Genomic DNA, 12,526 nt, shown 5'->3' with positions numbered 1-12,526 from the left:
TAGTTTAGTCCTGACATCCTGTGTACAATGATTTGGCATTCTTCTCAGTTCTAACATGCTATGACATAAGTGCTAAACTTTATGGCAGAGACTAGAAGTGCTGGAGGAGTTCAGAGAAGGGAGAGATTGCAAGTTAGGGGAAGACTTCATGGAGGAACTGGGACTTCTTCAGACAGTCAGGGGTGAATCAAATGGACAGGGAGGAGCAAGGCAGTCCATAGTGGGGGAGGATTCTGAGCAAGTGCACAACAGTGTGATTCACCTGGCCTGTTTGGGGACATCTAGATTAGCGTGTCTTCATGACATGATGTAAAGAATGCCACTAGACCAAGTCAGGAGGTCTAAGATCTAGTCCTAGCTCTGCCACTGCTAGGCATTTAACTTTGGGGAAGTCATCTCTCTTTTTTGTGCCTCAGTTTCCCCATATGCAAGGGAGATAGAATCTTCTCTGTCAAACTCCTGGAGTCATTGTGATGGAAACTCTTTGCCAACTATAAAGTCTGTAGAAATATAAGATTTTCTTCTTTTCCTAGTGCAGTGGTGTGAAGATCCTCCCTCCCCCAACCAGTCCTGGAATGGAGAAACAAAGTCCATCCCAGACCTGCTCTCTTTCAGTAATCAGTAGCCAACCACAGCAGGTTTCTTGAGGTGGGGCATTGCCCTTTCATGTGCTGGGAGAAATGAGTCACCAGGGAAGGAAAGGGCCAATAGGACAGAGATAAACATTCCTTCTTTGTTAAGTGACTTTACCTCCCAGGGTCCCATGGCTGCCTCCTTGCTGGTCAGTGCTTTGGTAAAGAAGAGTCCATTGCGCCTCAGTATCTCTTGCCTGGCACAGTACAGTGGGTACTGATGCTCACTGAGCAGAATTCTCTCTGAGGTTCAGAAGATAAGCCAGTAATCTAAAAAAGAAAAAAAAAGCCTATTAAAGCCATTGTCCTTGGGAGAGATCCTGAGCCCAGATTATAATACATTGCTTTGGAGATGGTAGAAACCTCTGTTGATATTAATTATTGCTACTTCTCCCTAGAATCTCTACCACCATAAATCAGGTCTCTCTCCATACCTTCAGTTCCCTCTAAGATAAAGAATTAGATCTGAACGTTGACCTTGATGATGAGGTCATTCTAACTTGAGATCATTATCTATTAGGCAAGTAGGATCATGAAATAATCTGAACGGAAAAGAATCTAATCCTTTCCAGCTCCATGTGACCCTCTTCAGAGGGTGTGAAAATTCGGGGTTAGACTCGGTGGGTTCTTAGATCCCTTCCTCTCCGGATACCAGTGGCCCTAAACACCTGTGATTAGCCCTTCTGTGGGAGGTGGAGAAACCTGAGCCTTAAAGAGCATTTTTGACTGCCTTTGACCACTGTTGATTCAGGTGGAGCTTGCAGTCCAACAAAACCCCCAGTTCTTTTCCATGAGTTGTTAGCTAATCATTCCTTCCCATTTTGTACTTGCTTGCCTTATATTTTGTAAACCCCGGCAAGGACTTTTTATCCCCATTAAATTCATCTTGTTTGATTCCGTCTCCCAAGATGATCAGACAGAATAACATCTGGGGTCCAGGAGGGAGTCACTGGCCGGGTGTCTCTGGGTCTGCTCGGTTCATTTGGTTGCAGCAGGAGGCCAGGCTTTTGGATGTGATCTCCACGTAAGTAAGATCCACGTAGCTTACTTTGTGTCCCCAGACGTCACCAATACATTCCCTCGGTCACAAGGCAAACCAGATCAAAACATGCAGGCAGCAGCAGCGCAGTGTGGTAGCCCTGACCTTGATGTCAGGAGGCCTACTTAACTCACTGTGTGACCCATGGCAGGTGGCTTCATGTTCTGTAGCCTTGGTTTCTCCATCTGTAAAATGGAGGTAATAGTTCCTGCCCTGTTTCCTTTACAGAATAAAGTAAGGTGATGGATGGAAAGATACTTTGGGAAGTTAAAAGCCTCTGGAAGAGGTCTGCTTTTAGAACCAGTGAAGATTCCTGACTGTTGTCAGGAATTTGTCTTTGGGCAGATCACATAGCCTCTCTGCTCCAGCTTCTTTATAAAATGGGGATTATAACACCATACTAATTACCTCACAGGCTTGCTCTGAGACTCCAAAGCAATAGAAAAAGTGTAAGGTGTTATAACAATGTGTGTATATGTAAATATATTTATATATACAAATATATGTACATACACATACATACATACACATGTGCGCATATGCAATACATATGTAAGGCAATATAGACTACTATACAACTCATAACAATGCCTTTCTCACAAAACCCAGAGTAGCTGTGTGGCACAGTGTATCGTGTGCTAGGCCTGGAGTCCGGAAGATTCATTTTCTTGAGTTCAGATCTGACCTCAAACACTTGCTACCTGTGTGATTCTGGACAAGTCTCTAAATCCTTTTTGCCTCAATTTTCTCTTCTGTAAAATGAGCTGACAAAGGAAATAGCAGACCATTCCAGTATCTTTGGCAAGAAAACCTCAAATGGGGTCACAGAAAAATGACTGAACAACAACACAACCCAGTGAGGCAGGTCACACGTGTTATTATTTACGTTTTACAGATGGAGACACTGAGTCCCACAGAAATGAGGTGAATTGCCCAACATCCCTCAGCTAGTAAGTTCTGAGGCTGGGACAGAAGCCCGGCTCATTTGATTCCAAGACCAGGGCCCTTTCTACTACAGCGTGTTGTATTCTGATGCTTGTAGATCCCTCCCAGACCTGTTCCCATCTCCTCAAGCAATGAAAGTACTATCAAGGCATTAGCAAAGAAATAACAAAAGAAATAACAAAACAGTGTCATTGACTTTGGCTCCAGAATGATAATGATGATCAAAGTTCACATGAATGTATGTATATGCATTATTTCACACATGCAGAAATTAAAGCCAATAGAGATTAAGTGCCTTTGAGGAGGTCACGCTGCCAGTATGTGTCAGAGCAAGGATTCACACCCACATCTTCCAGCCCCAAGTTCAGTTCCTGTAGATGCAAAGAGTTGTGATTATTCAGTGGAAATTCTCCCTATTCCTGGAAGAACAGTCCAAACCAATTTAAGTCAAACCTAGCATTTATTAAGTGCTGGATACCATGCCCAGGTACCATGCTAAGCCCCAAGATTTCAAAAACAAGCCAGATTGGAGAGGAATGAAGTCATGGCTGGCCTCATTGTCCTTCTTAAAGTGCAGGGTCTTGGAGAAACCAGCCAATCGGATAAAGAGACCTGGGGAGGGGAACTTCCAGTGTGTGAACTTCAGGGGTAAAATAAGCTGCCAGGTGCCCAGGAAGTGGAAGGTGAGAGGCTGCCCATGAGTTGGGAAATGGCTGAACAAGTTGTGGTATATGAATGTGATGGAATAGTATTGTTTCATAAGAAATGATGAGCGGACAGACTACAGAGAACCCTGGAAAGATTTAGATGAACTGATGCTGAGTGAAGTGAGCAGAACCAGGACAACATTGTAACAGTAACAGCAACATTGTTCCAGGACTAACTGATAGACTTGGCTCCTCTCAGCATGACATGGTTCTAAGACAATTCCAAAAGGCTCATAATGGAAAATGTGTCCACACCCAGAGAGAGAACCACGGCGACTGAACACAGAGCGACACAGATGATGCGTTCTTTCTTTTTGTTTTTTGTTGATATTTCTTCTTTCTCATGGTTTCACCCATCAGTTCTAATTCTTCTTTACAATATGACTAATATGAAAATGTTTAATATGAATGTTTAAGTAGGTTACATGCCATCTTGAGGTAGGGGCAGGGGAGAGAGAGAGAAAAAATTTGGAGCTCAAAATCTTATGGAGTTGAATTTTGAAAACTAAAAATTAATTTAAAAAAATTTTTTTTGAAAATTAGTTTCCAGGATGAAGAGGTTTTGGGGACATTGTAGAGAAAATAGGGGAAAATCAGGAGAAGTCTGGAAAGGAATGAAGAAATTCATTTCAACACATATTTATTATGTACAGAGCACCAGGTGATATGTGAAGTTTAGCTAAGATGCTAAAATAGATAAATATAATGTGTAACACCCCATGCTGAGTGTCTCAGAGAAATGCTGTGTGGGGTCCAGGGTAAGATTTGTTGTGGTCTGAGAGGACCACAAGAGGTGGTTGCCATGGGGAAACCTGTGGTTTTAGAGATTGTCAGAGAGCTGGCAGAGGTGTTAGGGAAAGGGAGAGAGCAGGGGCAGTGGGAAGACTTCAGTATGAACCTCTCTGTGCTCCTCCTTTCATTTCCAGCTCCTGTATGACAGTCCCAAAGCTCGACAGGAAGTGGAGCATCACTGGCAGGCCTCAGGTGGACCTCACATTGTACGCATCGTGGACGTGTATGAAAACATGCACCATAACAAGAGGTGTCTCCTTATTGTCATGGAATGGTGAGATTTCAGTGATCTGGTCTTGAAGCTCATTCCAACTCCTGCCCAGCTGGGTTCCTCTAGTGTTGGGGGAGAGCAGACTTAAACTTAGGTACCTAAAACTGAACTCCATATGTGGTCCAACCAAGGTGTAATATAGAGTTGACAATCGTCTGGAAGCTCTCCATGCAGTCCAAGATTTCATTAGTTTTATTGGTTGCTGTGTCGCACTATTGAATCTGCAGTCCTCTGGGGGGCAGGGAGGGGAAACAAAAAACAAAAACAGATCTTTTCAAAATTACTGTCTTAACTATGCCTCCCCCATATTGTAGTTTGTAAAGTTGATTTTTTTTGGACCTGCATATAAGACTTAACATTTATATCTTCTGAATTTTTAAGAACAGATTCCCAAGGGTTCAGAGGCAGATCCCATGGCCTAAAATTCTCTAGGGGAAGTTAGCTCAGGAGAGATGGGAAACCCTCAAAAATAAAATTCTGAAGATAACAAGGCAAATCAGTTCCAGTGAGGAGAAGAAAAGGGAAATTGAAGAGCTGTCTAAAAAGATCAGTTTGAATGTAGCTGCAAGTTGAATTGTAAAAAGACAGGGCAGATGAAAACTAGAGCAGGAAATAGAAACATGTGGGTGACCCTATAAGAATAGTGTCAGAGGTACTTTAAATCACAATGAGGCAAGCCTGGCAAAGAATTAGAAAGAAAAAGAAAATGACTTAGTGGTTGAAACCTAGGTGAAGTAGGCAGATGAGATCAGGGAGATATGGAAGAACCTAGCAGGTCTTGAGGAGTCTCCATCACTGGACCTGATAAGCAGCACCCTCTGATCTGGCAGATTCAGTCAATGAACTCCTCCCAGCAATCTTCGAAAGGTCATGTAGAATAGGAGAGACACTATAGGATTGGAAAGGGCAAATGTCATGATTTTTAAAAGGAGAGGAAGAACAAAAATGAATATGAAAACTTTTAGGCTTGTAGGTTTGACTTCAATTCCTCAAAAATTTGAGAGCATATTATTAAAAGGATGGTTAAGGGACATCCAGAAAAGTAAAGGATTGTCACGAAGAGCCAGCGTTCCCTCATCAAGAACAGGTCATAATGCAGAAAGAGTCACTAGATTGAGGGTCTGGAAGAAGGCCATAGATGTGGCTCACCTGGATGTTAGCAGAACCTTTCTTGAGACTTTGCATGCCACTCTTGTTGGACGGGGAGGAGGGAGGGAATGGGATGCTGGGAATAGACATATGTGAAACTGATTGAAGAGTAGTCATTAGTGTTTCAAAGATCTCTGGTGAAGTACCACAGGGGTCTCTACAGGATCCTCTGCTGCTCAGCCTTTTTCTCAGTGACTTGGATAAAGACATAAGGATATGCTTATCAGATCTATAGATGATTCAAATTCAGATGATGGGCCAGACATTTTAACATATGACATAAGACCTAAAAATATTGGGGCCAGTCAAAGAAGATTAAATTTAATAGGGATAATTGTAAACTATTAAGCTTGGGTTTAAAAATCAAGATGGATGTCACTTTTCCTGGAAAGGTCTCCATATGATTCAACAGTGTGATACGGAGATCAAAAGAAATATTGTGATCTGAGGCTACAGTAAGAGAAAGAGTGGTTCAGAATGAGCAAGCAAGCCCCAACCCTACTGACTGCCAATCCAGCCAGCCCACCCTCACCCTGGCCGCAGCTCTAATATCATTGCTGTGAAGAAGGGTGCTAGGCAGTTCTAGCCAGAGGTTGGGATCAGTCATGTGAAGGTTTTTCAAACTATAACAGATTTGAAATAGTTTTACCTGTAGAATCTGCTGCATGATCTCCTTCTAACTAGAGATCTTCAAGTACAAATCCTTTTAGGTTCCCCAGTGGTCTCTTCATTCCTGTAGTAAGATGTTACTTCAGGAGATCTAATCCAGTTTTTCTCTGTGGATCTGGCCAGTGCTGCGATGTGATGGTAGCTGTCACTATTCAAAGGAGAGAGGTTGTGAAGCCTCCACAAGAATTTAGCCAGTCATGTAGATTTCTGCTTCCATCAGACACTTACATCTTTATTTCTAAATTTTCATCAATTTCTGTTTCATACACAGAATGCAACAATAAATGATTTGGTTTAAAATGTAAAAAGGGTAAACATTTTTAAAAAGGAGAGAAGCATATTGTCTAGTCCTGCTGTACTCTAGCAATTTCTGGAATATTATGTTCTACTTCAGGTACCCCAGTTTAGGAAGGACATCCCTCAAGTGGCTGAGGGCCTCTAGTTCATGGCATATGAAGATCAGTAGAAGAATTGACAGTGTTTATGCAGCAGAAAAGAAGACTTCTCTAGGGGAGACATAAGAGCTATCTTCAGGTGTCAGAAGGGCTGTTGTATGAATGAGGGATTAATTAGACTTGTTCTATTTTGTTTTAGAGGGCAGGAACTGAATTGTTGGTGGAAAATGCTAAAGGACAGATGTAGGCTTGGTGTAGGGAGAAAGTTTCCAAGGATCATTCCAGAATGAAATGAGGCACTTGCACAGCTAGTAGGTCTCCCTTCTCTGGAAGTCTGCAGGCAGAGGCTGTTGAGTATGTTGTGGAGGGAGCTTTGGTTCAGTTATGGGTTGAACTGGCTTGACCTGACATTTTATCCCCAAGTCTGTGATCTCCTCATAACTTGCTGGACCCACTTCTTCCTCGCTTCTTGCTTGGCTCTCAACTGTCTCAAACTACCCCTCTCCCCTTAACCAACTACCACCCCAGAAGCCCAGCCTCACTGTCATCATCCTTCCTCATTCCTCTTCTGCTTTCCCCATGCCCTTCATCTATCTATCTAATCTATCAAACTAATCTATCAACAAGCAGTTGTTAAGTCCTCACTATGCGCCAGGCACTGTGCCAAGTGCTAGCAAAGAAAAGCTGAACTCAGCCCCTGCCCTCAGGGAGTTTACATCTAGTGATGCTCATATGTGGAAATGATAAAGATACAGAGTAAATACAGGATACATTGTGAGGGGAATGTGCCCACTTCTAGAGGGACTAGGGGAGCAGGAAAAGCTTTCTGAAGAAGATGGCTTTGATGTGACTCTTAAAGGAGAAACTAGGGATTCTAAGAGAATGAAGTGAGGAAGGTGAACATTCTAATCATAGAGAACAGACAGATAGAAGATGGAACCTTGTACATAAGAAACACCAAGTATGCCAAAATGACTGGATTGTAGAGAATGTAGAGGGTGCTAATATGTAAGGATACTAGAAAAATAGGAAGGACTCATCTTACGAAGAGCTTTCATTGCCAAAAAAGCCTTCATTTCAGTCTCACCTGAAGGTGATAGCAAGTCACTGGAAGTTTATTGAAGAGGGTAGTGGTGTGGTGAGACTTGGGCTTTAGGAAAATCACTTTGGTGGTTGTGTATAGGGTGGATTGGCGTGGAGATTGGCAGGGGAAAGGGGATGAGAATCCGGATTAGAATGGTGGCTGTATGGGTGGAGATAAGGAAACATATGCAAGAAGTACTGTGGAGGTCGGAATGATGACATTTGACAAATGATTGGATCTGGGATGAGTGAAAGTGACAAGTCAAAGATGTACTTTGACACTGTCGGCCTGGCTGCCTGAAAGGATGGTGGTGCCCTCCACAGTCATAGGGATATTTAGTTTCAGCTGTTCTCACACACATTAAGTTTGAGATGTCTCCATAGTTTCCAGTTTGAGATGTCAAATAGGTAGTTTGTGATGCAGGATGTTGTAATCAAAGGAAACATGCACACCAGGTGTTTGAGGACAGATGCTGTTAATGGAAAAGAAAATGAGCTGCTTGTCACAGAAGACTCAAGATGTTCTCAGTCTTCTGTCTGAGAAGTTTCTTCTTCCCAGAGAGAGAGACAGAGAGAAAAGAACACACAAAACAAAGGGCATACAGTACTCCTGCTCTCAGCTTACTTAGCATTCAATAATAGGTCTCCCTCTCTTGCAGCATGGAAGGTGGTGAGCTTTTTAGCAGAATCCAGGAGCGAGGCGACCAGGCCTTCACCGAGAGAGGTATGGGATATCTCACAGGCTCTGACAGAGCCCAGGGAGAGTACCAGTTTCTGACTGCCCTTCAAAGTTCTGACTTTCAGGCCAGAGTGAACCACCTTCCCCCTTATCTTTTCTTTTACTCTAAAGCCCAGGACGGAGCATCATTTATCCAACATCTCCTCCAGACCTAAACTCTCTTATCCTATTATTTCAGCCCATGCAATTGTTCAGACCCCTTTGGTCTGAAAAGTTGCAAGCTAGGGAGAAGTTCAGATATATCCCTGGAGGAAAAACCCCTAATATGGTGAAACATTGGGTGTTTGTTGGTCATTCCTTTCTTATGTAAGCATCCTTGGCCTCCACAAACTTTCTTTTGGGTATCCCCATCAGAATGGGGATCCTGGGTCAAATGGGTTATGAGATTGACTCTCCACCAAGGGTCAATCTAAGGACTTATCCCCAGAGTGAATGTCATCTCATTTCTACTTTCTGGTGAATATCTGTTGCTGTGGAATCCTCACATATGTTCCAGAAGGCATCCAAGCCTGTGAAGGGGCTTATCTGACCTTTGTATTCACAGAGCTAGATACAGCAGCTGGAGCTTAGTTTAATTTGCCTGCTTTGAACAGTCTCAGTGTTGTCTCGAGTAGATTGGGTTTCCCTACCATAATATTGGGAGTTTGGAAGGTAGGGGGAGGCAGAGAATTGAGCTTAATCTTGACCTTTCATAAATGGAATTAAACCAACACACTTATACCTCCAGAAGCCTCGGAGATCATGAGGGACATTGGTACAGCCATCCAGCATCTGCATGCCATGAACATTGCCCACAGGGATGTCAAGGTGAGAGCACCCTTCCTCCAGAATGTTGTCAGACTCAGAGAATCCTGATGGTTGGCACAATGTGCCAACTGCCAGAGGAACCCTGGAACAGTCTCAACCCTCTCAAGGTTTAAGGGTGGTGTAGGCATCATCTTTAGACCTACCAGCCACTTGAGAAGTGAGATAGAAGCAAGAGATGATAGATTTTGATCACCTTGAGGATGATCCTGGGAAGTATCACCATACCACTTGCTCACAAATCTTTTGTGGCTCCCTGTGACCCACAGGATTAAATCCAAACTCTTTTGACTATCAGCCTCCTCCATAATGTGACTCCTATCTGGTTCCATTCAGCAATCATTTATTAAACACCTATTATGTGCAGAGAACTATGGGGAGTTACACAGTATTTATAAAGACCCTCTTGGAGTTCACAGATAACTCTGAATCACAATATTACATGTAAGTACAACAGAGTTCTGTAGCAGTATCCCACTTGTACCCCATAGAACAGTAATCATCCTTATCTCATGCTGTATATAGCTCAGACTACCTTTTATTCCAACCAAACTATTCTACTTACTGCTCCCCTTCCATACCATTTGCATTCCCACCTCTGGGAATGTCTTTGCTTTCTCCATGCTACCTGCTTGGAGCACTCTTTCCCTCTACTGCTTTAAATCCTATTTTCTTGTAATGCTCAGATAAAGTAGCCTGTCCTCCAGGAAGCCTTCTCTGACTCCCCCCACCGTTGGGTAATGTCTCCTTCTCCTGTACTCCTATCTGAAACCCTTCTCCATGCTCTTCTTAGTAGTAGATGCTGCATCACACTATTAGTTAACCTTTTATGCACTTAAGTGTCAGATAGTGAGCCCAGAGGGACCTGGGACCCAATGGGAAGAGAGCAGACTTTGCAAAGGACTGTCCATTATTATTAGTGACAGCTTTAGGGAAATGGAGAGAAGTGATTTTTATGAGTGACATCCAGGAGGGGCTTAAGCTCATAGTCATGGGTCTAAGTGGATTTCTATCTATTTCCTTCCCATCCCGCCTATGTGATGGGAGGATCTATGGTATGGCTTTGGGATCCACCCCCTTGCTCCTTTGAAATGTCTTCCTACTTCTGTTACATCATTGTTTTTTCCTTTCATGTCACAGCCAGAAAACCTCCTCTATACCTCCAAAGGGCAAGACTCAGTGCTCAAGCTCACAGACTTTGGGTTTGCCAAGGAGACCACTCAGAATGCCCTCCAGACGCCTTGCTACACACCCTATTATGTGGGTGAGTCCCAAGCAACCAACCCCCTACTGGTCCCTCCTGCCAAAGAGAAGAATGTTCATAGGATAGTCATGAGATCATGGGTTTTAAAGTTGGAAGATAACTTGGAGCCCCTGGAATCTAGCCCCCAAGTGAGACCCAGAGAATTCACATGACTTGTCATAGAGATGTTAGATAGCTGATTAAGAATATGAGCCAAAGTCTTCTGACTAAATCCATTACTCTTTTTTCATGTAGAATGTTTCTCCCCTTCCCCAAAAACTAAGGCAGAGAGGACCAGGCTGTGATCCTAAAATATCAGCTACTTGACCTATCTCTGCCTGCCCCCCTTGCTGTCTTGGTGCTAAGCACATGCCAGAGTAGCACATTTAGGGCAGATATGACTCATCATGGGGTGGTCAAATGGTTAAACTCCAAGGCTCTGTCTTCAAGAAGAGTTTTAGAAAAGTTTTTCTATACTTGGGCTCCTGTGATTGAAAATACTTCAGTGAATTGATGTTCTCACTCATTTAGATTGTCCCTCTACCATGGAGAATCTAAAACCATCCACACCTTTTCATCCTAAGCAACCTTTGATCATGTCCTCCCATAAACCCTCTGCCTGGAGCCTTCATGTCAGTACTAATGGAGTTTACAGACTGTCTTATCGGCTACTCACACACCAGTCCTGCATGACTAGCCTACCTTTTTCCCAGTCAGAGGTTTCTTGGGTGAGATCTTTTATGCCACTTCTGGTGGACCGTTCTTTATTGATAATATACTGCAGCCTGTCCATGTCTGACTTGTGGCCTCTCTCTGGTCCTTTGGGTAACCTGCAACTAATTCTTTGGAGACTGTGGGATTCCATGATTTTAAGTCATGTAGCGTTGCCTTAAGAGCAATGATAAAAATATGGACATTTGTTTGAGAGAGAACCGTAGGGTCTGCAGCTTTCCCAATTTAACAGCCCCTTTTAACTGACTAAGATTTGAATTCTGCTGAACCAGCTCTAAAAGCTATCTACTCAGCCTAGGTAAGAAGACTAGGCAGGCTGCATCCATATGGCCCCAGCACAGTTATCTCTCTGTATACTTGGTCTAAGGCACTTCTCTCTCTATCTTTGTTTATTTTTGTGTGTGCTCTTTTTGCTTATACATTTTATTGGGGACTGGGTTGCTAGAGATAACCCGAGTATCCCATGAAATTATGTTTTCTTGCTTTGTTATTTTTGCGCATGTGGTAAAACCAACTCGGCCCACCTCTTTATCTTCCTCTCCAAGTAGAAGCCATCCTTTCATTTTTCAGCAACTTGCTTTTCTATCTCCTGGTTATATTGAGAGTGAGAATGTCAAGGTTGATATGATCTCCTTCAGTTTGTTTATTGGACAGATCTCACATTTAGTGTGCCAGCTGTTGGAGTAGTGTTTATAGACAGTCCAAAGCTATAGCACTCTTAGGTCCCTCTTCCCCCTGTCCCTTTTTTGCCACCTTTACTTTCAGAGCAGCTGAGAGGACCATGCCAGATCAACAGCTGTTGGGAACTTTCTTGGGTTCATGGATTGCTATCACCAAAGAATTCATTACCAAATGGCTAGCTTTCTGGTGTTGAGTTTCTCCTCACTTAGCTGAGGCTGGTCCTCAGAAAACAGACACAGTCTGTCTCTAGGACTATAACTGGAAAACAAATAAGAAAAATCCTGGCTCTGAATCATGCTTTTGAAACATGGTAAAAGAATCCCAGCAGCCAAAAGGGTTAACACCAAACTTGGGTTGTGTTTTTCATACTTTAAAATTTTTGTCTGAAATTTATATTCGGAAAAACACACAGGATTCTACCTAAAATAAGACCTGGACAGGAAACTCCTTCTGGCGACGAGAAGTGGGGGAGGGAGATTGGTTGGTTGGTTGGTGTTCTCCATCATCAAAGAAGACCAAAATGACGTCACTATGCTGAAGTCAAGTTTCAGTGTGTCCGACTGTGGCTGATCAGACCAACGCGAGCTTGGAACGCCCTGCCACGGGTCAGGCACAAATAGTCTATGTGAACATTTGGGGTGGATT

General features: G+C 43.1%; 1 protein-coding gene across 3 annotated transcripts in view; it reads left to right on the top strand.

Annotated features, from left to right (window-relative positions):
* MAPKAPK3 (MAPK activated protein kinase 3) overlaps positions 1–12,526 on the top strand; it is a 93,883-nt gene that overhangs the window by 69,362 nt on the left and 11,995 nt on the right. For all 3 annotated transcript variants that reach the window (XM_072650496.1, XM_072650489.1, XM_072650493.1), the window contains exons 3-6: positions 4,250–4,389; positions 8,342–8,406; positions 9,149–9,228; positions 10,366–10,489. In XM_072650496.1, coding sequence (XP_072506597.1) covers positions 4,250–4,389; positions 8,342–8,406; positions 9,149–9,228; positions 10,366–10,489 — 409 coding nt within the window. The remainder of the gene's footprint in view (positions 1–4,249; positions 4,390–8,341; positions 8,407–9,148; positions 9,229–10,365; positions 10,490–12,526) is intronic.

This window comes from Notamacropus eugenii, chromosome 1 (assembly GCF_028372415.1).
Source record: "Notamacropus eugenii isolate mMacEug1 chromosome 1, mMacEug1.pri_v2, whole genome shotgun sequence".
Classification (NCBI taxonomy): Eukaryota; Metazoa; Chordata; class Mammalia; order Diprotodontia; family Macropodidae; genus Notamacropus; species Notamacropus eugenii.
The sequence above is the reverse complement of the archived record's forward strand: the minus strand, read 5'-3'. Positions and strand labels throughout refer to the sequence as shown.